This window comes from Coturnix japonica, chromosome 6, assembly GCF_001577835.2.
Source record: "Coturnix japonica isolate 7356 chromosome 6, Coturnix japonica 2.1, whole genome shotgun sequence".
In the NCBI taxonomy this organism is placed as follows: Eukaryota; Metazoa; Chordata; class Aves; order Galliformes; family Phasianidae; genus Coturnix; species Coturnix japonica.
The window spans coordinates 23,116,174-23,143,509 of record NC_029521.1 but is presented as its reverse complement, the minus strand read 5'-3'; the positions used below and the strand labels follow the sequence as shown (position 1 = coordinate 23,143,509).

The 27,336-nt window shown below is 41.3% G+C and overlaps 1 protein-coding gene across 4 annotated transcripts in view; it reads right to left on the bottom strand.

Moving 5' to 3' along the window:
• The window catches only part of SHOC2 (SHOC2 leucine rich repeat scaffold protein), a 56,376-nt gene that overhangs the window by 21,913 nt on the left and 7,127 nt on the right, over nucleotides 1-27,336 (bottom strand). For all 4 annotated transcript variants that reach the window (XM_015867372.2, XM_015867374.2, XM_015867373.2 and 1 more), the window contains exons 2-3: nucleotides 12,790-13,729; nucleotides 996-1,133 (exon numbers count right to left, since the gene is read on the bottom strand). In XM_015867372.2, coding sequence (XP_015722858.1) covers nucleotides 996-1,133; nucleotides 12,790-13,492 — 841 coding nt within the window. In that variant the 5' untranslated portion in view covers nucleotides 13,493-13,729. The remainder of the gene's footprint in view (nucleotides 1-995; nucleotides 1,134-12,789; nucleotides 13,730-27,336) is intronic.

Below are 27,336 nucleotides of genomic sequence, written 5' to 3'. Positions count from 1 at the left end.
AACTCTGCCTCTCTTACCCAGAAATCCTTCCTGTAAGCACAGTCACACAGCATATTATAAGCAAGATCTTTCATGTCCTCTTAGAAGCTCAGTGACTGCCAGTCACTCAGCAGCTGGGTACATCTTCCTACCAAGGAGCAACAACAGTGGTCTGTAAGCATTGACGATGGAAATCAGTTTACTCACAGAATTTTTTCCCATAATTAGCACTTTACCCAGAGAACTTTCTCCCTCAATATGAAACTGATAGTACACACAAGTGTTTTTAAAACAGTTTTCAGTAAGATTAACAAAACTGACACAAAAACAAAGGCTGTGCTTATGAAGTGTGTAAGTTAGATGCAAACTCCAGATAGAATAAGACCTCCAGGGACTAAAAATATCAACAAAGCAGGAAGGAAATTCAGATACATTGGATAGTTCATCAATTTAAACTAATCAAACTTTCTAAAGAAAAAACAGAGCAACTCCACACAGAAATTTCTATCCATAAAAGAAAACATTCAACAAAGTTCAGTATTAAATATGGTCTAAGTGATAACATACACTCTTGAGTACATTGCGGTGAAAAATAAGGGCTTAAAATTATGACTGTCTTGGTTTTTGTCTTTTCAAAACCACAGCACGCATCTTTTTCAGCCATCTGTTTAAAACAGATTAAAATTAAATAAGTCATGTTTTGTTGTTTCATCTTACATGAGATTCTGAAAATGACCAGGAACACATTTATTTCAGTCTGTTACTCCCAACCTATGTCGCAAATTCTCTACTGTATTGCAGCAGGATTACTTTATGGACAAGGAAGGTTTCCAAGTGTTTAAAGTAAGACTGTTTAAAAATGGGAGCCTTCTTTCTAATTTCAAGTGTGAAGATTCCTTGAGCAGAGCACCAATCATTCTACAGCCACCAATCAACTACTCATTCTGAAATTTGCTCCTCTTACCAAACACTTTGAATAAGCCATCTATTTTCCCTTCCCCAACCTCTTGACATACCTATGGTTTCTGGCAGGTCCAAGAGCTCATTGTGCTGCAAGTCAAGGTTGGTGATCTGCGTGCAACTTCCAATCTCTTCTGGAAGATGTTCAAGCTGATTGTGCGCTACATCCAGCGTTATGAGGTTACACAGCTCACCTGAAAGCACACAGGAAAAACCAAACATCAAGATCTCCAACATACAGGTCTAGTTCCATACAACAGTGATAGTAACAGAAGGATTTCATTATATGAAAAAACAAAAATCACCCATTGCTACCATAAATTTATAAAATAAGGCCTCAGGGAATCATAATTTTATCAGTCAGCTCTAAAACCTGATTAGCAATTTGTAAAAACTTGGATAAAGCTTTTTACTGTCTCTGAAGAAACTTCATTGTTTTTCATTTATTTATTTATTGGTCTTTTGACAGTTCAACCTGTAGGATTTAGGAACAAAAAAAATCTATACTGCACACCTTTTTCATGCTGACCAGAAATGCTGAACCTTGGAGTGAGTGGCTATATGGAATTAGAAGAAACCAAGATCTGCTCGTACAGCATATATTACTTTCAGACAGAAAATCAATACTTAAGAGACAGCAAAATTATTTGGCTGACATTTTTCATAATTTCTGGTCATCAAAAAAAGATAACTGTAAAACTAACCATACAGATTATTACACACCATATATGTAAGCATAGGTATAGCTAGTGGAAGTTTGAAACAAAAGGTATCTTCTAAGCCTTAAAAAGGTCTGGACTTGCTTAGAGATCAGAGCAGCTTTACACTGAACTGTTTCACCTCTGAATTCTATGTAACAATCAAAAAGTACAACTAGGCACAGCTCTCTAAGTACAGTATTTCCACCTGTTTTAATGACAAACACACTGCATTCTGAGCAACAGTTTGTTGGCATTAAGAAAATGTGTACATGCATGAACACGGGTGCAGCCATTTGTATTTGTTGGAGCTGACAGATGTGAAATTAATGCAAATGGTTTGAATGACTTCAACTCTATTGAGCAAAGATTAGGTCATTGTTTCTGCATATCAGAGCATCACTCAGACAGCAACAAACTTGGAAAAGCAGTAAATTCCTTTTGAGGGGCGAATGTCTATTTTTAAGTTTGATATCTTCGGCACAATCCTCTACGGATTTTCCCACAAGCCTGCAAGTTCTGGTGCATGGACTGTTCGTCCAATAGTTCAGTGTGGGATCACAAAACAGTGATTTATTAAATCATAACAGATTGATGAACTCAGACCCTGTCTGAGCTGCAAGTGGCATTTACCCACAATACTTACTACGTATAAGACAGTTAATAAAGACCAGCCAAAAAAAAAATAAAAATGTTTATGCAAAACTTATCATATTTTCTGTATTTATTGATCCAAATACAAATGTCTTTTCCAGAAATTGGGCACTTGAAAATGTAAAGGCGACACTTAAGTACCACCTCCATCACTGTGCGTGCTCACCTCTCAGGTGAGATCAGGTCCATTTAAGTGGATTTCAGGTCAGCCACAGAGTCAAAAGTCAATCCTGCTACACCCAGACATATGCAAATATAAGAAAAAGGCTGAGAAAGATTTAACGTTCTGTGGTAGCAGCATCTGCTTGATATTCATGAAAACGAGCGGGTAAAACATAGAAGGAGCAGGAAAAACTAGAGGAAGGCTTCAACTCCTCTTTACACAAACCAAAAAGAACTCGATATGTCTTTAATAACATAATCCAAACATTTTCAAAGTGTTTTCAGGCAGTAGCTTTCACACTGCAACTGCTGAATTTCAGTCCTGGCGATATTGGTTTCATTTGTTTTCACTGCAGACCTAAAGCAATGATGTCAAACTCAAGGTGTGGCACAAACTTCATTTCATCACACCGATTTCTCATTTACTCAACTCTTCCCACTCCACATCTATTGAATAAAGACATGGATTTTTCGCAGTAACATTTGCTGCACTTCCCTTTCACACTTGCTAAAAACTTTGACAACAGTGAGATACACGTTGCTACAAACAGCTCATTGCTAATGTTGGGAAGGAGGAGAAAGAAATAAAGAGACACTTGTAGGTCAGCTAACAATTTGTCTTGATTTGGACAGGCACACTTAGTATTTCCATATTGAAGATGTAGGCACGGCAAACATATTTAACAGAAGTATTAAATGTTAAAATAGTTTGGGGATTGCCCAACAAATTTTAGATTTTAAAATGTTAACCAGGGAAGAGTTAAGGCCTGATCACATTCAAGTGATACTGTATTATTGTTCAGCTTATAGTTCACATTGCTCTGTAAGGAATCTTGCTCTTGGACACAGCGATTCTTGTGGTTTGACAGCATCTCTCCAAAATGTCCTTCCTAGCCCACGGGCAGGAGAGTGGAGGGGAAGCAGAATTCTTACAATACTTTATCTGAGATTGCTGAGACAAAACTGATAATGTCCAAGTTAATAGAAAACATGCAAGGTGAATTTACCCTGTGACGTGAATTCTTACATCAAATATTCTTCTCTTAGAAAGGGTAAAAATATTTAGGCAATGTGGTAGAGGCTCACCTGCATACATAAAGGCACACAGAGATCCAGCACTGGATGGGGAAACCCAGTAGTGCTCTGTCACTTACCATGGATGCAAGGAAGAGCACGTGGGGACTGCAAGACTTACCGTGGGATCGTTAGGGGTAGGAAAAGGGAGGAGTCGGCATAGACTGGGAAAAATAAGTGTGGGAAAAAAGGAGGATAAGGAAAAAGAGTCTGCTTTTGCCCTGCACCCAAGGAGGAGAACCTGGCCAGTCTTTTAGCTGACCTCGCTTCACTCTCTATGTCAGGAATCAAAACTAAAGTTTTCCTAAAAGAATGATTATATAAGCACAAAAACCAAAACAGAACAAAAACTGCTAATGAGAGGAGCACTCCAGATATCATTCATATTTAAAAAAAAAAAACAAAACAATACAACAAATTGTTCCATTCTACTTCACAACATCGATGAACTTTGCTGAAATATGTTTGTATCTCGGTTAAGAAAAAAGTGCACTTCCCACAGCTGGAAAGAAGCCCCAGCAAGCAGCACCTTACCACCTTACCCATTCCCTGTCCCACTACAAGTAACGTCCAAAATACATGGATTTTAACCTAAAAGTAGTGAATAAAGGATTCTCCTGAGACCACTTGCAACTGCACCGTAGAACTGGAAAACAAGCTAGGGAGTTACACAGTGCTGGGGTTGGACTGTTTGTTTAATTTAGTACTATATTTTGGTGCAATTGACACATGAAAAAAAGAAAAGCTATCTAAATAAAGTCTGCCGAGACAGCAGGCAGAAACTGCACGTACTAGCTGGTTTGGTAATAAGAAGCTTTAAATTAGGGGTACTGTACAAGTGAAGCACATAAAAGAGATTGCCCTTAAATAGTCTTCACGGAATGGTTAATTACACCATATTCTGTAGTTCTTAAAATCTTCTAAGATACAAACGGCAGACAACTCACATGCACTTTTAAGAGAACGTTTTTGTAGTCTCCACTTCTGGTTAAAAACATGGCTAAAAATACAGCTAAGTGTGCAGCTCAAAAAAAACCCTCAGCAAGGTGAGATGAGCAATCACCTCACTACTACTGAGAGGTACACAGAGACAAAATGTTACAGCATGACACAGCTAAATATACCTTCTGGAAAAACACAGCCTGATGAAGAGACAGCCCGGTGTTTTCCACCCAGTGAGGCAGAACAGCAGCCCCGTAACACAGCCAGCCTCAAAAGCCTGTTGTGACAAGAGGACCGAGCTTACGTAACCCAGTGCTCCTCTTGGCCATTTAAAACCAGCGTTCAGCTGCATTAAAAAATATCAAAGGACTCACAGATTAATATTAACGTATGCAGACAGTATAGGGCAGTATCAAACAGGCTTCGGTGCCTCCAACCACCAACTCACCCAGTAGGCAATCCTCCTGGATGGCAAACGCAATTTGTAACAGAACCTGTTTTCCAGCAGATTAACTCCATGCCTGCCCATGCTTAAGCAGATTGAAAATTGTGAAATCCTTCACAACATGATAAATCCTGGGCCAGACAGCAAGAGGATAAAGGCTTGCAGAAAGCGCAAGGAAGAGGAGGACGCAGGCAGTTACGGAGGTGCACACTGGTGTGTGTCAATGCTCTGCCTGCAAGCTGGTCTGTAAGGGCAATCAGCTGCAATCAGCTGCACTGTGAACTAATTTCAAGTATTTCCCATTGCTGTGATAATTGTTCATCTCTCACTGTGATCCAGGGGGAAAAAAAAATAGACTTTCTAAGCCTGTCTATAAGTCTATTTGAAGTAAGCATTCTGATTTTAGAAACAGAAAGATTACAATTTCAGAGCCTTCTACCTCCCTACAAGGGTTGAGTGCATCACTCTGACAGACAGAATGGATGTTTTGCTGCACAGAACCTAACTGCTGTTAGGAAGTCACGGTTATTTTGCATTATTACTGACAACACAGCTTACAAAGAAGAATTAGAGAGCAGATAGAATGAAATCTTAACAAGGTCAGAAATCACATATCGAAGTCAAAATATTCGTATATATCAGTAATAAGCATGGTGAAATATTTAAACTTCGCAGAATGTGTAACAGAATCTTGCTATGGGAACCAAACAGACAGAAGCTAAGCTGAACCAAAAAGAAACCCTATAAATCTGGTCTAAAACAAGCTCTGACAAGACAACAGCAAAACCACTTCTACTTACTTTTAGTTATAAATAAAGAAATACAAATGAAAACAAGTTCAAACACCATCATGAGTGAGTGCACGAGACATGCAAGAGGGCTACAGATGGGCTTTGGGATGAGCAATATGAAGCAGCAAAGGATGATCAGAACAGCCCCAGCCCTGCAAAGTGGAGCATGAGCCTTGGAGTGCTGAGCATTCAGAGTGAGGAGCAGCACGGTGCTCTGACAAATAGTAAGGGCTAACCACGTAGCACTGCATTAGCAAGGGCAGGCATAGAGAAGTTGAATATTCCCCTCTGCTCAGCACTTAAAAAGTGTTCAATAAGTTCAAATAATTGCGGCTCTGATATTAAAAAACTTCCGGATTTCTAACAAGCTGTCAACATTCACTGGAATAACATCCAGAGCATCAAACCAATAAAGATCAAAGAGGCAAGACTACTTAATCTTCATCATAAAGCCAGTCCAAAGAAAATGCAAGAACAAATCTGACTGGCTGACAGCAACACCAAGGCCCCACAAGGGTCTGACAGGAATTGGAACCCAGACTCCAAAGCTGAAGCTAGTCAATAGCAAGTGGTTCAGCTTTCCTGCAGCTCAAGAAAGCAACCAGAACCGCATCAGTCATTTTCTGACTCCTTGGGTACACGTAGCAGTGCCTCTATTTATTACACTCTGGTTCACAGCTCCAGGCTTTAACCACATTAGAATACAAACATATGAAAATATTCTCAACCACTGCGTTCGCAGGTTTTAGCACGGCAGGCAAACCCAGGAACACAGCCAGGCATCTTTCAAACTGCTGAAACTAAAGAAGGGGCTTTTAGATAAAACCACAATAAGTATTTCTCTATATTGTCAGATCTGTGAAAACAAAAAGGGGAAATGAAATTAAGAGCATCACTGAGCAGCTCTGCAACTGAACAGCCATTGAATAAGGTGTGCGATAGATAAGATGTAACGCAGTTGCACACATCTGGTTTGCTGCCCATGCTACTGAGAACAGGTGCAAGTCTTGTGAAAGCGTTTCAAAGTAGTGAGGAAACCACAAATGATCTAAAAATTGGGTAGATGGGGGAAGGGAAGAACAGAAGAGCCTTAAGAGACATTCCAAGTCTGGTGTAGGCAGATTCCCTGAATTACAATCTAAAAATATTTCCCTTGCAGAACAGCCCTGGCCAGATTCTCCATAGAATAAAAGTTGCATTCACAGACAGAAAACACAATATTTAGAGTGTTAAGTAACTTGCAGAAGCTTTGTAGATGCAATTTCAACCCTGTTGACAACAGTATTTTTATTTGATTCCTATGTAAAAAAGGGGGGAAAAAAATCGAACACTTGTACAAGATGCAACAGCCTTTGCAAAGAAAATATCAACTTGACTATGCAAAACAAGCCTTTCAATACAGCGTGGGGGAATGCAATAAAATCTAGACACAAGAAATGCAAAATGCAAGCTCAAGTAACAGCCTGCAGATTGAAGCGTTTGCTTGGCTTCAACCCAGAGCAGTTCCTCTGGCTTTCATCCTTCTCATGCTCACTGTCTGACTCACGACAGCATTCACATTCTTCCATTCTAAACTTCAACTTTTGATCTCCCTGGAAAGGACAATTTACCAGATATGGTGATGAAGGCAGAGTCCACCTTGTGACCTCACTTCCACATTTATTCTTGGAGATTGTTTATGGCAAAGCTTCCATGTGGAATCCTTCCCATTAACACTTTTTCCTATAGATGCGACCAGATATTCAACAGCAAAGTGAACAGGTAAGTTCTGCTTTTGCACTTGGAATGTATATGTGTTCAGCAAGCATAGGGCTGAGCAGCAGAGTTAATACCAAATTATTTATGACTATAAGGACAAGAGCAAGGTCAAACACTTCAAAACTTCAACAGACAACATCACTGAGCAACCAAATGACCTACTGTAGGGAACATGCTTTAGCAGGGGAGTTGGATGTGATGATCTCCAGAGGTCCCTTCCAACCCCTACAATTCTGTGATTCTGTAAGTGCAATCAGTGTGACATCAAGTGATGCATATGGGGGACCAGGAGAAGGACACATCTAGCTTCACACATGGAGTGATCAGCTTCAAACAACCCATTCGTGGTCAGAAGCAGAACTTGGAAGAACTGTTTACAAACTGTAAATGGCATGGAGATAAGGATGACAGCTGAGCATCTCCTAATGCAAGAGTTGGAGTTCATTAAATGAAGCAATCAAAAGCTGCACCCAAAGCAAACTCGTGGACTTTGCCAGGGATGAGTTTAAAGGAAAAGAATGGTCAAGCCCCTGGACAAAGAGTCTATTGAGAATTCCTAAATAGAAAAGCTGCACCAGACTCAGGAAATCCCTGATATGAAAATAGTTTGGATCCGGGAAAGAGGTCAGGTTAAGTCTTGTATGTACACTTGCTCTGGGCTTATGCAGACATTTTATTAGGGCCACAGCTGGAGCAGGATGAACCATAAAAGAAAAAAAGCATAGCTATTGCTACAAGGATTTCCAGTGTCACACAGGATTTTCTGGATGGATGGGATGAAAAGGAAGAATAAGATTCTGAAATGATAAACTGGTGCATTTTCAATGTTTCAGTAGGCAGTAACCCATCCATCCTCAAGCCACGTGCAGTGCATCTCACCTGCTGTCATATAACCCATGCAATCCTACCTGTGAGATTTCCAAAGCTGATCTATTAGCTGAATGCCACCAGAAGCAGTGGTCCTGCTCTCCAGCCCCAGGCCATGCTGGCCCACTGCTCCTACACCAGTTCTGCTTTGAGTGAAAACTTCCTTGTGCTCAACTAAACTAACAGAAAACAAAAGTAGAGGAATTACTAGTATTTCTGTTGGTTTAGTAAGATACATCAGCTGACCAAAGAGGCAGGATTGAGCACTAATTCAGTCACTTTTCAACACAGCCTTTAGCTAAACCTGCAAAAAGAGAATGAGTTAAAGAGAATGTTCTGAACGCTTTCAGTCAAACTCACTTCAAAGCGTTTTTAGCTCTCATTCAAACAAATCCATTTATATTTTAAAAATAAAACAGTGCATAACAAGACTTCAGTTACTATGCAGCCAACCAAAATCACTTGCATTAAAAATGTAGAGGCGATATACACGCTGCTGGTAAGAGAAATCTAACAAATGACTGCTAGTGATGACTTGCTATGTACCTCAAGCCTGAATTTGCTGAGTTAGTAAAAATCTTCCAAAGTACAGAGAATATTTTTACTATTCATTGTTTTACTGTGTGAGTGAGTAGAGTAAGCTCTTATTTGAAGTTAAGAAATCTTCTGAATACTGGAAAGACTGGAAAATTTAAATCATCATCCTCTCTATTACAAAGCAACTGGATGCAAGGGACCAAACTGGTACTACATTCTGAAGGGAAAAGAGACCAGAAATGCACACATCTGTTGACTAACTACAAATGGTAACACTTCGCTTTCATATAAAGACATTTCAAATGCAACTTTTCCCCCTACTGTAGTCACCTCATTAGAGTTTGTACTGCCTAATGACTAAGGACACCTTAAAGTCCAAAACAGAACCAAATACTAGATTGTATCCCAACAGCTTGAAGGTTCATCCCTTATAGATCCTTACCAACACACTACTACACAAGCAGTCCTGTTGTTTCACAGCAGATTCCACTTCAAATCTGATGGATTATGTGTTTACAAATGTTTTGTAAAATATTTTACCTCCATTCAAGCTTTTAAGAAACACTTTAGAGTTAGTTTCAGGTTTCCCTGAAAAGAATCTCCCTCTAACAAATACCAGCACTTGCCAGCAGATGAGCATTTCTAGAACCTTATTTTGAGGTTGCATAACCAGCAGCATATTGTCAATGAGACATTTATCAAAGAAGGAGCACTACCATAGGATCAGAGAAAACTGATTCGAAGTTTAAGAACGGAGAAAAAAGAAAGGGAGACTTCAAAGGGCACCTGAGTGCTATGCAGAGCACAGAGCCCTGGCTCTCTGAGGGCACTTGTCACTACCAAACAGCCACAACCCCCCACAGGCCTTATGCTTGGGCTTTTCTGTTCATTTTTTTATTCGTTCAGAGAAACCTTTTGCAGCAGGTCTACCAGCAAAAGCAAACTATGGGTTCTTCGCACACTTTGCCAGCAAGGTGGCTAAACCAGGACATCACAGCAAAGGTGCTGCAAGACTCTTCACAGAACCACAGAATGATCTGGGTTGGAAGAGACCTCTAGGATCATGAATCTCCAACCCCCCAACAAGTCAGCAGGTCACATAATCCATGAGTTTTCAGAAATACAAAGAAGTAGACGAGCTCACCATCAGATATGTGAGCCTCGGGCCTTAGAACAATGGGGTATTTTTGTAAAGAATTTGAAATGTTCCTCGTGATATTGCTTTATAAAAGATAATGGCCTCATTTTACTTCCTGCTTTGGAGCAACAAGAGTTTCTGCGTTATTTATAAGTTGATAATACAAGAATGTTTACTGTTAAGTTCAGCTTGGCATGTAATATTTAGGAGCTGTGCTGTAAACATACAGATTAACACTGTTGGGACTGAAAAGCCCAGCAGTTTTTAAAGCATGCACACGAAACATAGAGAACTAACGAGCATTTAAAGAAACAGAGAAAGTAAGAAATACATTTCTCAGCTGTGTCCAACGCAAACATTTCTTCTTTGTACCAGAACAAAGATACATGAAAGTGAAAATCACAGAAGTGAAACCATCTTATCTGTTTTCACCACTTGAGGAAAAAAAAGTTTTCAAACACTTATTTTGTATGTTTTGGCAGCTGTCACTGTGTTGCTTAAGCTTAACAATTCTTTAATTTTTCAACCAGTTGAATTACAGGCAACCTAATCAGAGGAGTTTGCCCTGCATGAAGTCTGCAGCTGAACATGGGAATATCCCACCGAAGCTTAGGAGGGTGCCAGCTTCCTTGTATTTGTGCTTCTAAAACACCATCCATGCTGAGCTGCTGACCCATAGCAATAAAAAGTAACACACACACGCATTCATGATTCACTTATCTAAGTTCCACCACAGAACTGTTACACATCGCCTCTTTCAAGACTGCTGTGAACAAGCACATACAGAAAGGACATACCTAAATGGAAACTTAACAGATAACTCAACAAAACAGCTGAGAGACAAGGCACTCCCAGCAGCAACAGTATCTACAGTATCAAACACACCTACAAAGGGTTTTCAGAGTGCAACACCAAGCACTGGCATGCAACATTGAAAAGCTTTTTCCTCATACGCTGCTAAATTGAACTCCAGCAGAACTATCCCCGGCTGAACTTCATGGGCTCAGTCTTTGCTGGATTACATTTAATAACTGAGCCATAAAACAGACATGGGTAAAACACTGACAAATGCATAATGTAACTTAAGAAGCTAAGTCAGTCACAACTTCTCCAATGGATGTACGAACACACAGCGTGTTTTGGTTGCAAACACCAGCCCCGTGGTTTCCAGTATGATTCTTCAATTAGTGAAAGATTTGGAAGCCGTGAGGTTTAAAGCGAAGTGTCAAATAATAGATCAAAATTACCATTCCTTAGTTCTCTCAGGGGAAATTCCTAGGACTGCTGAAATGCCAGTACCAACTGAGAAATCGTTTCATCAGAAAATATACCACATTAACTATTTAAGTTCTGTCTACTAAAAAGCTGCTTCTGTGGCTGTGATAAAATCCACTCCACCAGTAACCTGCAGGGAGCCAAAGACTGACACCAGCAACATCTCATTTCTTCCTACATGCTGTACACGTTGCCTGTACTGCACATTGCTGGTCATTTGTGCTGTTTAAGAAGATCCAGGACTTTCTGCTACCCAGAAAAAGTGCTATCACCTATCTGCCAAATCAAAGTGCGGGAGGAGACAAATACTGCTGGCTTGAAAAAGATCTAAACAAAAACATTTCCCAACCTTTGTAGAAGTTAGTGAACATAGTGGCCAACTTCAGTAACATGTACCCAAGCCAGGGCAGAAGTGTTAACAGGAAGAAGTCCCACACCCACTTTAGAAATAAATAAAGAAATAAAGGCACAGGAATTTAGTCACACTGTTCCAAGGGCTAAGCATCTTGCAGGAGCTTTTTCTCCCCACTTAAAGAAGCTGTTTCAACTTTCTTCCATGCATGAAGTCCTGTGCCCCCTCCCTAACAGCACTAAGTGATGCTTGTATTGTAAAAACTGGAGCCACGCAGGAAAAAAAACCAAAAAGCTTCTGATACACCCTCCCTTTTATGAAGCACTTAAGATACTGGAATACTGCTTGAAAACACTCTGATGAAGAGACTTATCCCACGAATCTGAAGCTATTAGGAGCAACTTAGTAGTTATTGAAATACAGCCATCCCAGCACACTTTCTGTCATAAGCTATTTAAATCAATACACCACTTTTCTATCATTTCACGTAACCATCTTTCATAGTTCTGTAACAACACTTGGAAGAAACAAATATCATCCATTAAAAAGTCATAAGAATCAACGACCACGCATGCAACATTTGGCTGTATTATGCTAAGCTTCCACACATTAATATATTCAGAACTTGGAGAAAGGAGAGGCTTTCACAAATCATTAACTTGCATTATTAACTGTTTTGGCATCCAACAGCTTGCTCATGGTAATAACATGTAGCACCTTTTCTACCTTCTCTTACCATGGTCATATCCCTCCGTAACATGCCCATAATGTGTTTATATCTTGCAACAGCTCATAAATGATTTATAAAGAAATCCAGAAGTAAGAAGTGCCCTTGTATCTTTTCTTTTTCTTTCAAACCATCTGGGCTCCAAACACACAGTATGTGGAAGCACAAGGCAAAGATGAAAACAAGATTTAGCTGGTTTTAAGATGATAGATGAAGAAAAAGGAGGGTTGCTTTGTATGAAAAAATACGTCCAGGCTATTGATTACTCTCACTAGAAGCCAACATTGCAACAGTATGACCAAGGTGATAATTTTATGCAGGCTCTAAATGGAGCAGAGCACCTGAAAAAGAGGTTGTTTGCATATACCTAACTGAACTGCGAGATCAACTCAAGTACAGAATTAAGCCTTTAATCAGTGCAACTGCTTACCAATTTCAGCAGGTAGTTGCTTGATTTTGTTCTCTCGTATGCTAAGCATGGTGAGTTTTGACAAGTTTTTGATATCCTTTTCCACAGTAGTTATACGATTAAAGCGTAGGTAAAGAGTGGCGAGGGAAGTCAGTCTATACACCACGGAAGGAATCTCTCTCAGTTTGTTATGCCGCAGGTCAAGCATGCGCAGTTTCTTCAAGTTATCAAGAGAGTCAGGCAAACTGGTGAGTGAATTCTCACTCAGGGCCAGTGTCATCAGGTTCACAAGACAGCCCACCTCTGCTGGTAGAGACTGCAGTTTGTTACTGTATAAATAAAGTTCTGTTAACTGCGTTAACTCTTTGACAGCTGATGGAAGCATGTGTATAGACCTCTTGGACAAGTCCAAGCGCATTGAATTCTCTTCCCGGCATTTATTTAGCTCTTTGATCACTTCAGCATTGCTGGATTTTTTGCGGGTACCTGTGGCTGGATTAGGTCTTTTTATCGTATTGTCCACTGAAAAAGCTACCCCAGGCTGCGTGCTACTGGAGTCTTTCTTTCCATCTTTGGCATCTTTCCCTTTGGTCTTGGGCTCTTTCTCTTTGCTTTCTTTCCCAAATCCTCCAGAGGCTTTGGCCTCCTTCTCCCTTTCTTTTGACGATGGGACTTTTGGATCCTTCTCTTTACAGTCCTTTTCTTTTCCTAGATTACTGCTCATGGTGACTCAACACTTAGCAAGCACCACATGAAATCCACTTCTGAAGTTAACAAGAGCAATTCACTGCTGTGGCTACAAGGATCCTTGAAACATGCAAGTGTTGAACCAAGGGAGGAGCTTCAGAGGTGCAATACCCATTTGCTACATATTGGTTCTGAAGGCACTCTTTTCCTAATCCCAGTCTCAGGAGATTCAGCTGTTAGAGATTAGAAGGTCAAGCGCTCCGTATTAGTACTTCTGTAACACAAGAGAGAAAAGAAACCAAAGTTAGCATAAATATATAATATTTCTTCCAGTTAGAGTTGTATGTTTCTACTTGGCCCCAGCGTTCGCTCAGGTTAATATTTGTCCATCACTTAAACATCAACGAAAGAAATGAAAAACCCAGTGTTAATACAAAAATACTACACCCATGGCTCTGTGCAGTGACCCACTGCAGAAGAGCTATAGTAATTAGTATATGTGAGGAAAAAAAAACACCATAATTCTTAAACATAACATAGCCGTCAGTAGTGCATTTCAGTTGTGAGCCACTCTCTGATGTCATCGCTAGTTCTCAGCACAACACCCTGGTCATAAACATTAATGTTCTCTCTTCCATCAAGTCAATAAAGATCTGTTCTAATTTCAAGCGCCCGTCTCTTCAAACCAACCTATACAGCCCCATTCTTTCAGCACAAGAGAGCCTCGATTCAACACACAGTGAAATCTAACGCCGCACTGAAATACAACACTGTGCTTTGAGATCTGCCTTCCAACCTGCTCTGAGCCACGAGCCGTGCTCTGCTTTCAGCACGGGACAGCATGCAGCCAGCAGTCACCTGCAAAGCTGGAACATTAAAAAATACCCAAAGTTCATTTTCAAATAAACCTACTGAGAAGTCAACTGGGAGCTCTGAAGGAATGGAGCATGTTACACTTCCAGACAAGCAAAATGAGGAAGGAGTTTCTCATAAGGATAGGTTATAGCATGTCTTCTAATGGTACTTTGACCTTCCTTACCAATGGCTGCAGTGCAGACTAACTGAAGAGATGTCTGAAACCTACACAGCTCCTTTTCCCTTCCTACAAAATCATCATCACGTGTTACAAACAGTGGCATTGATTCACGTATGAATCCAGAACACTGGGCACCCCCAAGGACTTCACAATTCTGAATACTCCCAAGAGGTTTCTGAATGTATCTCCATGGAGGAAAGTAAAAAGACAATCAATCAGACAGCAGCAAGAATTTCATGTTCCCCCATCAGCCCACCATTTAGCTTGGAAATAACTTTTCTTTGCAGGGCAGCATTCAAAGAAAAGAGTTCTGCTGGCAATCCAGAAGAGCCCCTTACTTTTCCCAGGCAAAGGAGCTGCTAGAATCTCCTTAGGGCCACCACAGGAACTCTGCCTCTTCCCTGACATCCCACCCTCTGTACAAGTTCATAAAGCTGATAACCAAAATCAATTAAATAATATTTGGCATGCTTGAACCATTAGCAAGAACTAGAAATACAAAACCTTTCCCAGCCCTCCGCCCGCATTCATTCCTGTGGCAGCATCATACAGACTGTGCTACAAAGCCCAAAGCAAAACCCTGCTGCTCCCAGTAACCATATTGCAGAGCACTCTGTTATAAAGGGCTACAGCAGTCTGTGAGCAGCAGCTTTTAACCTCTCTCTAGCACAGAGATTCCCAAAGCAGCATAAGCTGGTTCCTTACTGCATACTTAAGATTTTATACCCAGCTTTTAAACCATCCATCAACCTGTCCTAATCTCAAGATTACCAGCCCCACTACATTCCAGTTTAAAACTTCTCTGTGCTGTATAATCTACGTGCTTGCAAACTTCCAGCAGTAAGAAATGCAATAGCTACATGCAAAAACCCAGCTGACAGCAGGGTAAGAGCCTCCAGAAGCTGTCAGCTGGTCTTCAGCAATAACACACTGCTTCTAAATGTTTGTAAACTCTGGTCATGTAGCAGTGCCCAACAGCTACAACACAGATCAGCCCTTGAAGTGACAAAAAAATGGAAAATATCTATTTAAGGGGAAAAAAAATAGAATTTAAAAAGGCTGCTGTTTTCTGTTCAATTGAATCTAAGAGACAACGGTGGTGAATGTCTCATGGGCAACACAGAGCAGGTTGGAAGGAGACTGAGAAAGGAGAGAGCTGGAGATTGGTGCTGGTGCAAGGAGCTCAGCGGAGCAAATAGGCTGCAGTATTTCACTGCCTTCACCAGCAACGACATGTAGTTGTATCTGGGGGGGGTGGGGGGGGGGGGAAGCATGGTGTGCTACTCCCTGCCACAACACTCTGGCCTGATGTATCATTTTCTACTAACAAGCAAACAGTTTTGCCTATTCAAAAGTGTAAAAATTGAGAACGAAGGATAAAAATCATCATCCAGAAGAAAAAGACCAAATGGCAGCAATACAAATGGCCACTGCCAGACAGCTCAACCTTCTCTCCACGTTCAGGATGCCAGAAGGCAGTGCACAGAGTACAGCACGCCTCCAAACAAGGACCATGCCAAAGCCATGACAGCGGGCTGACAGCTAAATGGACTGCACCTGCAGCATTCCTCTCTCTTTTCCAAAGATTGTGATTACCACAGAACACATCCCAAATAGTCTTTCTGGTTGGTCAGGTGTGAAGCCAGGAGATGGACTCGATGATGTTCACGGGTCCCTTCCATCTTGGGGTATTCACACAGGCACTGCCACAAAACTTCACTGCTGCTGCTGATCCTTGGAGCCCACGGGGTTATATATACATGCACCAAAGGTAAGCGCCTATGGAAGGGGCTATGTAAGCTCACCCATGTGAGCTCCGGGAGGACACAAGCACTACCATGAACTGCACAGAGGAAGCTGAGTGTATTTCAAAAGGTTATTCACATTTTTCAAGCCCATTTCATTAAAGGACAAGAGTCCCCATCAATTCCAAACTACAGCCAAACAAGCACTCATTGTATTTCCAAAGGAGGGCTTTTTTTAAAGATATTTTTAGCAAAAGGAAACACAGTGAAATTAGCCAGTTCTGCCAACCACTTCCATTTTCCAATGCTGCTCAAACTGACTTCCTGTCAATATTAATTGACATAAAACTATTCAACTATGATGTGCAGGAGAACTTAGAAAATGGAGTAAGGCCCCTGTGTGGTGCAGCACATAAAGGAAAAAGCAACTTTTAGAGAAGTTAGAGAATATAATCCCTTCCTGAATATCTTTTTTAATGTATAAATCTTTGTAAATAGATACAAATAACCAGACCCACAGTTTTGACTCATACCCCCTTGGCCTGGCACACAGAACCCCAAGTACTGCTATTCTGCTCACAACTGTAACTGCTGATGTTACAGAAACAACTGACTGTAGCCTGAACTGTCTCACCCTCCTCAGCTGCATGAAACAGTAACACACCCACCCTGTATGTACTGAAATATACAAGTAACTGAAAACAGGTTTCTGTATCTCTGAAAAACACAACCTGAAACATTCAAGCAGTAATTGCTTTATAAGAAGCACACTAAAGTAGGAACAGTAACATAAGGAATCATAGGAGAAGGACTAAACCAGCAAACACCTGCAACCTAGTAAATAAATACTGTTTCCTGAACCTTATCTCATTCAACATGCCTGAGCAAAAGGATCTCACCCAGTTGCTATTCAAGCCATATATACATACTGCTAATATATATACACATACTGCTAATATCACCTCCCAGGTCAGCAAAGATTTCCCTCCCTCTTTTAAATCTGTGTTTATGTGAATAACAAAAAGCAATTTCTAGTTTTAACAAGGTATTTAAAGGCAAAGCTCCGGTCCTAACAGCTAACGACAGACCCCTCAACAATTCCTTAGGTTTCGCAGATCTCCAGGAAGCTTCATTCATACATTATAAAAGCCAAGACCTCAAGAGGAAGAAATAGAAATGAGAAATACATATATAAAATGAGGAATTATTCATGTAATATTGAATTTATCTCAGAGAACAGGAATGATTTTTCTCTTTGTTCCAGTTGTACTCAACCAGTCCCAAGGAGGCACATGCCACAGCTTTGGCTTCTCAACTCAAAGATCTCTGAATATTGAACATGCCAAAGAAATAAGGAAACAGCAAAAACAGAGCTGGCAAACACCGACTGCATTACACAGCAATTAAAAAAAGAAATAAAAAGTAAATTTGAGGTGGCAACTCTGCTCTAGGATATTCTGATCAGCCGGAATGAGTGGCTTCTACCAACAAGACAGAGCTCCCAATGCTATCGAGTAATTGGAGCCATACCTGTTCACATACAGTCAGTGCACTGAAGAAAATCTCTTCCTTCAGATACAGATTCAGATCCTTTCACTTCAAAAGCGTATTGGAAGCATTGCATCGCGTGCTACACCACAAGCACAAATAAGCCCTGGATGAAACTTTACACTTAGCCAAAGTGGCTACAAAGACTTTCCATTCCCCATACCGCATACGCAAAAGAAATGATGGCCACTACTTTCACTTCTAAACCCCAAAAGCCAAAGCCAACTGGCCCCTTGCAAACAAAGCAAATTCCCCTCCTACGATTTATGAGCTTCAAAGATCTGACCTACAGAGTTTTCATCTGTGTCAGTGCATTTGAGCTCTGCTGCTGCAGCCGCACAGACCAGCCAGGAGCAAAGTGCTGACTCAGTGAGCAAGCGGTTGCACTGCTCCTTGCACACAAAACCTCATTTCAAGGTACACAGACAGCAGAACAAGTCAGCATGCAGCCACAGATCAGAAAGCAGCCCAATCAGTATCAACAAAAGGAGAGTTCCTGAGAGATGCTGGCCAGACACTGCTTTGTTTTTCTTCTTTGGATAGAAATCTCTTTTATGTCAGAGCACGGGACTGACAACAGCAGCAGCACAACACTGCAGCAGTTACCTTATCCTACAGAGAAAGGAAACTATTAAACTCACGTCCATCTCCCAGGACATCCTGCCCCAGAGTCCTACCCAGCCCAGCCTTGCAGCAAGCACCCAGGCACACGGATGGTGGTGTCGCTTACAAAGCTTCTGAGCTCACCTGTTCACTCACTGTGTGCTCGCACTCAGTGCCATGTCACATACCAAAGTCCAGATCTATCACGACAAAAAAAGGATCGAAAACCATCCACACCTTATGTTCCTAGGGATAATCTTTTGTGCGCTGCCTTTGGATACATCTAGCTAGTACAAAAATATACATACCGTGATTCATGCTGAATGCTCCAACACTACTTTTAATGAAGCATTTGCTCTTTTTCTCCTTTACAGGAAAAAAAAAAAACACTAGTTGTTAGCCAAGTTATAAAACGCCATTTCATGTTTGCAGAAATAGATTCCAAGAGCAAGTACAAAGCATTCTGCTAATGCCATGAGGCAGCTTATTTTAAAAAGCAAAGAGGTGCCAGTCCCCCCGCATAGACCTTTGGGGCCACATGTCCTATTTCCAGGGGAACTCGTGGTGCCAGCAGGCAGTGCAACCCTGCAGAGGATGAGGAACGTGAACATCAGAACTTGTTCAATAAAGCACCCTTTCTGGTCTTAGCACATGTCCTGAAAACTAGACATGCCTAAAAAGTTATCCAAAATGGTCATCAGACCAGGAAAATCCAAGAGCAAAACAGGAATGACTTCAGTTAACATAAATCAAGACTGAGATACATCTAAGGATAAGCAATAACCAGCATCTCCTTTACCTGTAGGTTATTTCATTTCTGCAACCATACAAATTCTGCACCTGCAGTCGTACACTACCTTCCATAAAAGCGAATGGTAGAATGTACACACTACTCTTGTTTGATCAAAGGTTACTTTGTTGTGGCAGAAGCTGACATCTCCCCACAGAAAGCTCTGTTGTTACCATCCTGCAGCTCACAGACACAGTCATTTCTCAGTGGCAACTGGTGGTACTTAAAAGGCAGAGTGGTCCGTCACAACCCCTCATCAAATCCTACGAACAGGACCAAGTCTGTCACTCGCTGCTTTCTTACAAACAGCACAGAAAATGCCATTGGTGTCTCCAGAGGGGATGGTGCAAGCTTTAAGCCAGCATTGAAGATCTTTTCTTCTATTCATCATCTCCTCTTTGCAATCAAGATGACACATCAAAATAAAACCAAACAGGAGACAAAACAAGAATGATGGGCAGGAGAGAAAGTAAACACACGATGCAACAAAGGGGTAATGTATTCTGTATGAACTTACATTACGTTATCTTGCAGAAATAGGAACAAACCACAAATCTCAGCTCAGCTAAATCAGCACTTCTCTATTACTACCTAGGGTAGCATCCTACCCAAGTTTCTACCAGCAACACAATTACCTTACAAAAAAGCTAAATTATTGGTTTTGTTACCATTTCTCCTCATTTCTTTGTCTCTGAATTTGATCCAGTAAGTTTGCTCATCTTTTTCAACATGCTTTTATGTAATAATTATGACCATTTTGCAAAGTTCAGTGCTGGATGACTCTCAGTTTTCTGACCATAATTAGTGACTGTGTAAGTCACAAGATCCCTTTGCAGAGGGTTACCAAGCTAGGAAAAGAGCCTATCTGAAAATCTACTTAAAAGGCACTTTTAACGTAATTCTGAAGATGAAAAGGAATGAAATCTGCAAGAATACAGAACATGAAAAGCCAAAGCCACAATAAGTACATATGGCAGTTCGTTACTGCACGCTGTCTGGCCCTCGTTAAATTTTTTTCTGGCTAAGATAATTTGCAGTTCTTGATGTTCAACTAAGCGAAAAGCCTGGATCTGTTTGAACACCTTGTATACATATAACTCGTGTAGAGAAAAGGACACACACAGTACGATTCACTTTCCAACCAACATACATGAGTTAGGAAGACAAGCAAGTGTCTGGTAGAGCCCAAGAAGTACATATTTACCTACAAGATTCCAATTATAAATCTCCTCGCTTTTAGAAGTCATTAGCACATTTTGCAGCTAACTTGCTCTCAGAAAATAGAACTCTCTGAAAAAATCTGCATTCTTCCCATAGAGAAGGGAACAACCATTACTGGAAACAAATCGACTCCCATTTAAATGTACATTTCCACTTCATTTACAACGAAATGAAATAAAAATTACTTGAAAACTGCTTAATAATGAGCTGGAGCTGTTTCCTTCAGAATGACATTTCTCAAAAGTTCACATTACTTAAAATTACAGGGAAAAAAAACAGTCCAAAATTCAGAAGTTTAAACAAAAAAGATCTTCCCCCGCTCCTGTTCAATCAATGTCTTCGCAGTGAGATTTTTCTGTTTGCTTTTGTTATCTGACCATGTCAGACAAATGTACTGGTCAAAGCAGAGCGATTCAGGCTAACTTTTGTACTCTCCTTCTATCTACATTCTAAGAGAATGTTGTGCCTCAAATGTCATTTGTAATACTCTCCTCTCTTTTTCCAGCAAACACTTGCCCTGTCATGATGCGATGGACCACTTCTACTTTCCAAGTATTCATACTAGGCTGTAAGAACCACTGATTGCCAAAGACAATGACATTTTTCCCCTGTTGTACGTGTGCCTGCTCCAGCTAAGTTCTCACTTGCAGCCGCTCCCTGTATTTCCACCATGTGTATTCTGCTCACCCAGATGCCCCACAACCTCTGCTGGATGCTGCACTATACCCCTCCTGTCCCTACCCCATGTTGCACAGCTCCAAGACTAAACCACTTCCACATTCCAAGGGACAGACCGGCATCCTGTGACACTGCTGGGAATGGAACTCAGCCACAGCTGCAGAAACACAGCAACTCCAAGATACCCTGGGGAACCCGGTGAATTAGCAGCACCACACAAACGTAGGCTCATTACACATCACGATAAGGTGATGCAGAATAAAATTGCTCCCAAGGCTTTTCCAAAGCTTTCAAACGTTTACCCCCCCCATGAGCAAAGCAAAATTAAATATAATGGCATAAAGCAGCAAAAGACTATTTAAGCAAATAGATGTATATTATGGGTGGTTCAGGTAGTACCATGTGGAGCTACACATAGCCAGTGCTCTCTGTGGTGAAAACTCTTGTAAGTGCATTGACTTAGACTTGATTTAGACTTCACTCCTCAAAGCAGATGCTCACCAGTAGCTGTCTGCCACCCCTTGGGGCTTTGGACTGATTGTTTTACAGTTCTGGCTTTTTCACTGTTTGGGGGAAAAGATGACAGAGGGACATTACTTGGGTCAGGGGGTTATAAGACCAAGGGCTGCTAAAAGCACGGTGTTCCTACTGAACATAATGTTAAAATGATTTCACAAAACCCTACAGTTGTTTTACATCAGGGACTTGCAATCTGCTAAGAAGTCACCTTGTGCCATGCTGAATTTCACCACGTTCACTTCTGGCCACTTCAAAACCTGTAATAAGAAAGCTGCAAGGAATTCCTCTGGCAACAAAGGACTGAATATTTCATAAACCCTGAGCCTGTTTCACCTCCTCAACTCCTACACACCTATTTCTTTTGGTATAGGGCATTCCCACAGAGCAAGTCAAAGGCACAGTGGCTGATCAGGCCCTTCCTATATGGCTGATAAGTGCTCTTCTACAGCCTTCCAGGCTTTTTGTGGGGTCACAGCAGCTGTGTCAAGGAAAAAAAGCACCAACAGCCTTCCTGGAGAGGCAGGATGAAAGGTAACAGCCTCAAGCTGAGATGGGGGAGGTTCAGGTTGGATATTAGGAACAATTTCTTCACAGAAAGAGCAGTGAGGATCTGGCATAGGCTGCTCAGGGAAGGGGGGAGTCACTGTCCCTGGGGGTGTTCAAGAACTGTGGAGATGTGGCACTGAGGGACATGGTCTGTGGGCATGATGGGGGTAGGCTGATGGTTGGACTGGATGATCGTAATGGTCTTTTCCAACCTTAAAGATTCTATGAATGTGGAGCAGGAGCATGCTATAAAACATAGGCCTGGAAGCAGCACACGGGAGCTGGAGCAGGGATAGGGCATGAAAGGGGCCTAAAAGGGTATCACAGATATAAAATTATCGAGACATCAATCATCCCACAAGCGTCATTCCTGCTCCTGCACAACACCTGAAGGAGTCTTACAGAAGGCAGGTGCATGCAGTAACTGCAGAGCATTGAACACACACTCCGACAAGCACAGGCACCTACAGCGCCAGAGGCCATCTTGCTCACACCTGGTTAACTTTAACTAATTCACACTGCCAACCTAATTGTCATAACTTCTTAGAAACAGTAATTTGATTCAGTTTTTACTTAAATAGATAAATAAATAAAATCAACATTAACACTAGCATCATAAAAACAAAGATAACATTTGAATATATATATGTGGGATTTAGGTTTTAGCTGCTATTTTTTGTCTGATGATCAGGACATCTATCAGCTAATGAGCTGAATTCTGTTCTGCTCATAACAAGCAGCCTGGCTAAAAGATTATTTCACACACTATCAATTCTGGAAAACACGATAAATTGGGTATCTTCACAGGAACAAGATGTTTTCCTTCAAAAGGAAACAAAAAAAGAGAGAGAGAGAGAGAGAGAAGTAAACCACTGCGATCCCTTCCAAACAGATTCTTCAAAATCTGTTCAGATGAGGCATGTCTTCAGTGACATTTTTATTAGAAATAGTGAAAAACAGGATTTCTGCTTGCCAAAAATCAACTGCATGACACTGTCTTTAGCATGCTTGAAAGCTCTGTCTATTGCAAAAGCAGAAAGTAGCAGCAACGTTCATCTAAAAAAAGTCAAGGGAAAAAAGTCAGACAAACTGAATTAATACTACAGATATTATGCAATAATAAGCTTCATCACTTTCTAATGAATTAAATAAGATAATGGAAATTAGAAAAAATTGATGAAAAGGCAGCCAGACTGAGAGCTGCTACAGCAGAATGGAAAGCACAAACCTTGTTCTGCAAGCCTATTTATACCAGATGACATCCTTGCACCTTATTGCCCTTCATAATAGCAAACAGATGTCATTGACAGAGGTCTAAATAACTCACCGAGAAATCAGCTGATCTGTTTGTGAGCATTTTAAAGTTGCAAAGCAAAGGAGTGAGGCAAACGCAACCCTCACAGCTCCTCAGGCACAATGCAACATCACCAGACATGCTTGTCTCTGCTATCCACATCCCGTGATCACTATGAGAACGCAAAGAGAACACCTGGAGATGCAAAAAAGAGCTCCCCGACAGAACGACAAGGAACCTGAACCTCAAAAAATATGAATACATTAATATACTGATTGATTTTAATAAATACTTGATACCTGCGTGTTCCCTTTTTACTTATCCATTCCCCAAATAGTTGGAACAGAAGAGAAAAAGACACAGAGCGCCACTTCCAAGGAAGATGGAGAGGGCAGTTCCCTACAGCAAGAAATAAACTTATCTGGGTTTCCCTTCTGGAAACAGAAGTAATTGCAAGTAGTAATTGTGTTTGACTACCATTGCAGGGACCCTAGTTTCAGGTGCTGAACGAAAAGGCAGAGAGAAAGAGCAACTTAACCAGCAGTGATTATTTGAGTGATTTAACTGACATTTAACTATTAATAATCTCATAGCTACGATGTTTTCATAGGAAAACTAAAGCAAGTAGAAGCTGCGGCCATAACCCAACACCTACCCAACATCTCCTGGAGCTTCCTTTTTGCTTTGTTTAAGTACCAGGTCAACAGCATCAGGCCAAGCGAGCGCTGCTTAGCTGCTTAGCTTAGGGGATGGATCAGGCACAGAGAAAAAAGAAAAGTGAGAGGGAAAAAAAAGAAAAACAAACCAGTCCCAACCACAGGGAAAGTTTCAGATGGTTCCAGAGAGCAAGTTACAGTGAACGTGCTTAAGTCTTCAAGTTCTTATTTCTAATAAATAGAGATAAAGGAGCAAATCTCAGCGGTGCTAAAAAATGCCATTTGTTTCAACTATAATTTCCTTCCTTGGATGCTTTCATTTCATTAGTCAACATTTCTAGATATTCCTTCAAATACTAAAAGACCTTCACAAAAGGCACCTTAATTCTTCAGAAATCACTAAGTTCCATCATTAAAATAAGAAAGTAAACTCAAGGAACAACCCACAAGTGAATCTGGCAAGCGGCACAGCCCAGTACGTTGCAAAATCACCTTCTTTTCTCCCCTCCTCCTTTTCCTTTTTTAATTACAACAGTGTCAGCATATGAGAACACCTCACACTAAAGAACAAACTGACAAACAAAAAGCTTGATTTAAAAGAATCAAATGAGATTCCCAATGACTGTGCCCTGTGATCACGTGGTTAAACTTTCATAGAAAGAAAAAAGATTCCACTACTTTTCAAGGTTAGGCACCTTATTTACACCAGGCTCGAGCACTACACAGCACTTCAAACTGTGTACTGCCAACACCCAAAGCCAGACAGTACTCTCAGATATACAGTGCCCCAATCAGTTTAGACGAAGGATGGTACAGCTGTCCCTTTAATCTGACTGATGACAGAACACGGTGCTCAGGAGAAGGTAGTTAGAGTTTGACAGCAAGAAAAATCAGAGTTTGAATGAATATGACAAATTGGAGCGGTTGAATTACCATCTCTATTATGGTAAATCTTTTATGAGAGCAGCCACCTTAAAAGCAGTCAAAATCTGAGCAAAAAGGAACGTTTCCAGTGTTAAACTCTGGCCATTTGCTTCTGGGAAGTGAAAAGCAGCACATGTTTGTAGTGAATGAACACATGCACACACCTGCAGCACACATGGAACAGCCAACAATGTGCAACTGTAAAAATATAAACTTGTTAACAAGTTCCATAGTCTCTCATCTAGTCCATAAAACAGTTTATACAACAGTAAGTTTAAATTAAAATAACAAAAATAGATAGGCAAGGCTGTCGCCCTCCTCATCCCGCACTGCTAGAACTATGTGATCAGATGGTAAACCTGCTGCTGACAGGGAGACAAAGGTCTGAACGCTCACTTCACACTCTGCACTGAAATAGGCAGCAACCTGAAAGTCAGCCCTCAAACTCCTACAGCCACGCACAGCCTGTGCACATCCCTGCAGCATCCCTGCTTGCCAACTGTGACAAAGCCACAGCTTTGCCAGTGAAAAAATCACAAAAGAGAAGTTCACATCATTATTTAATGCCTTCTCTAAACAGCGGGTTAATAATCAGCAGGATTTTGAAGCCAGCACTCACATACAACCCTCTCCTTACTTCTGTTTGAAAACTACCAGCCCGACAGGCTCGCAGACAATAACTTCATGGCTGAGGGCTCCAGCTGCCCAGTTACCTGCAGAAAGTTGGGTCATGCATCCACTCATTTACTTCCGAAGAAAATGAGGTGGGTTGTATTTGAGGGCAATCTTGGCAGGAAACATTCTGGGCTACAACGAGAGTGAAGTACAAGAAACAGAAAGAGCTCAAGAAACAAGAGGTCACTTACACATGCACTACAACCACTTCAGGATCCTTGCAGCCAACACGACCACTTGTTATCCACACCACGCGCTGGGAGAGGCTTTAATTGCTGATAAGATCTGGCAGCAGTAACCGCTGTGCACCCACCAGCTTTGCTCTGAGGCCGCAGCAGGAGCTCCCTGCTCACCAGGACACAGCTGCACTCCGGCACTCAGCTCCACCAGCTCCCAGCAGGAAAACCACAGTATCCCATCTCCATTTCTGCCTGGCAGAATCTTCCCTCTAATTGCTGTGTCTTCTCAGTGCCAGAGGGACAGTGAGCATCGCCAAATGGCCAGAAGGTGAATTCAAAGCTCTGAAAGTCTACAAGATGTCTTTGAAACTGTAACAGCAAGTTTAGAAAGTATTCTGATATTTTTAGTGCTTTTGACACAGAAGGCTTCAAAAAAAACAAACGTGTATCTTCAGAGAGAAGCTGCTATAGAAGAAACAAACCAGTTCCTTATTCTCAGGTTTTTTTTTTGTTGCTGTTTATTTTTATTTTTACACAACGTGATTTTGAGCAAAATCTTCACATTTTCATCGCCACAGGAGGGCAGGAGCATGGAATGCAGCTCCTGATTTCTCTGAGCAGAGCAAGCAGCAGCAGCAGGAGTAAAGGAAGAGCCAAGGCAGAGAGCGGAGCAAAGGGAGCTGCAGCCCCAGCAGTAGGGCAAACTGCTCACTAACAACGGTGTGCGCCCCATCTGCTTGCTGCAGAGGAGCTGAAGTCGATTAAGAAACATTCCAACAGAGGTATGACTTCAGATGGGTGATGCAAACGTGTGATCTACGCTCAGAAGCGAACCCCGATGGCTTCAAGAGAACCAAGCACACATACACCACGGCTGTGGGATGCAAACCCTATCACTGTCACTGCCTGTTAAGAAGGGAAATCTCCCCAGTCTGATTTGTTTATTCATTAATTCTGATTTCAGGAGAAAGTTCTGGCCTGCACCCAGCAGCTAATTGGTTCAATAAAGAGAATCTTGGTTTAGAAGAAGAAAACCTAACGCTGAAACCTCTCTGCCTGCTGGGATGGGAGCAGGGCTGCTCCCAAGAGCCGGACACAGAACAGCACTTCTGGGAGGGAAGGCTGCAGACAGCCTGAGTGCAGGGAACGGCTCTGATACTTCTGTGAAGACTCCTTTCAGAGATGGGCTGAGAAATTACTGTTGTAAAGATGTACTTAATAACAGCCTAAAGCAGAGAAAATAAATCCATGGATGAAGTCATGACAAAAGAAAAAAAAAATAGGTTGTTGTATCTATTATGTGAATTTCAGCTCATGGTTCTAATATTTAAACTGCTGTTTCCTTCCTAACAAGGCTCTGCCACACACAATATGCTGTCAAGAAAGCTGCCAAACAATTGTTTGAATATTCCAAAAAGCAAACACGGAGCTCACCACAGAAAAACAAATCCGATAGCCTGAGATCTG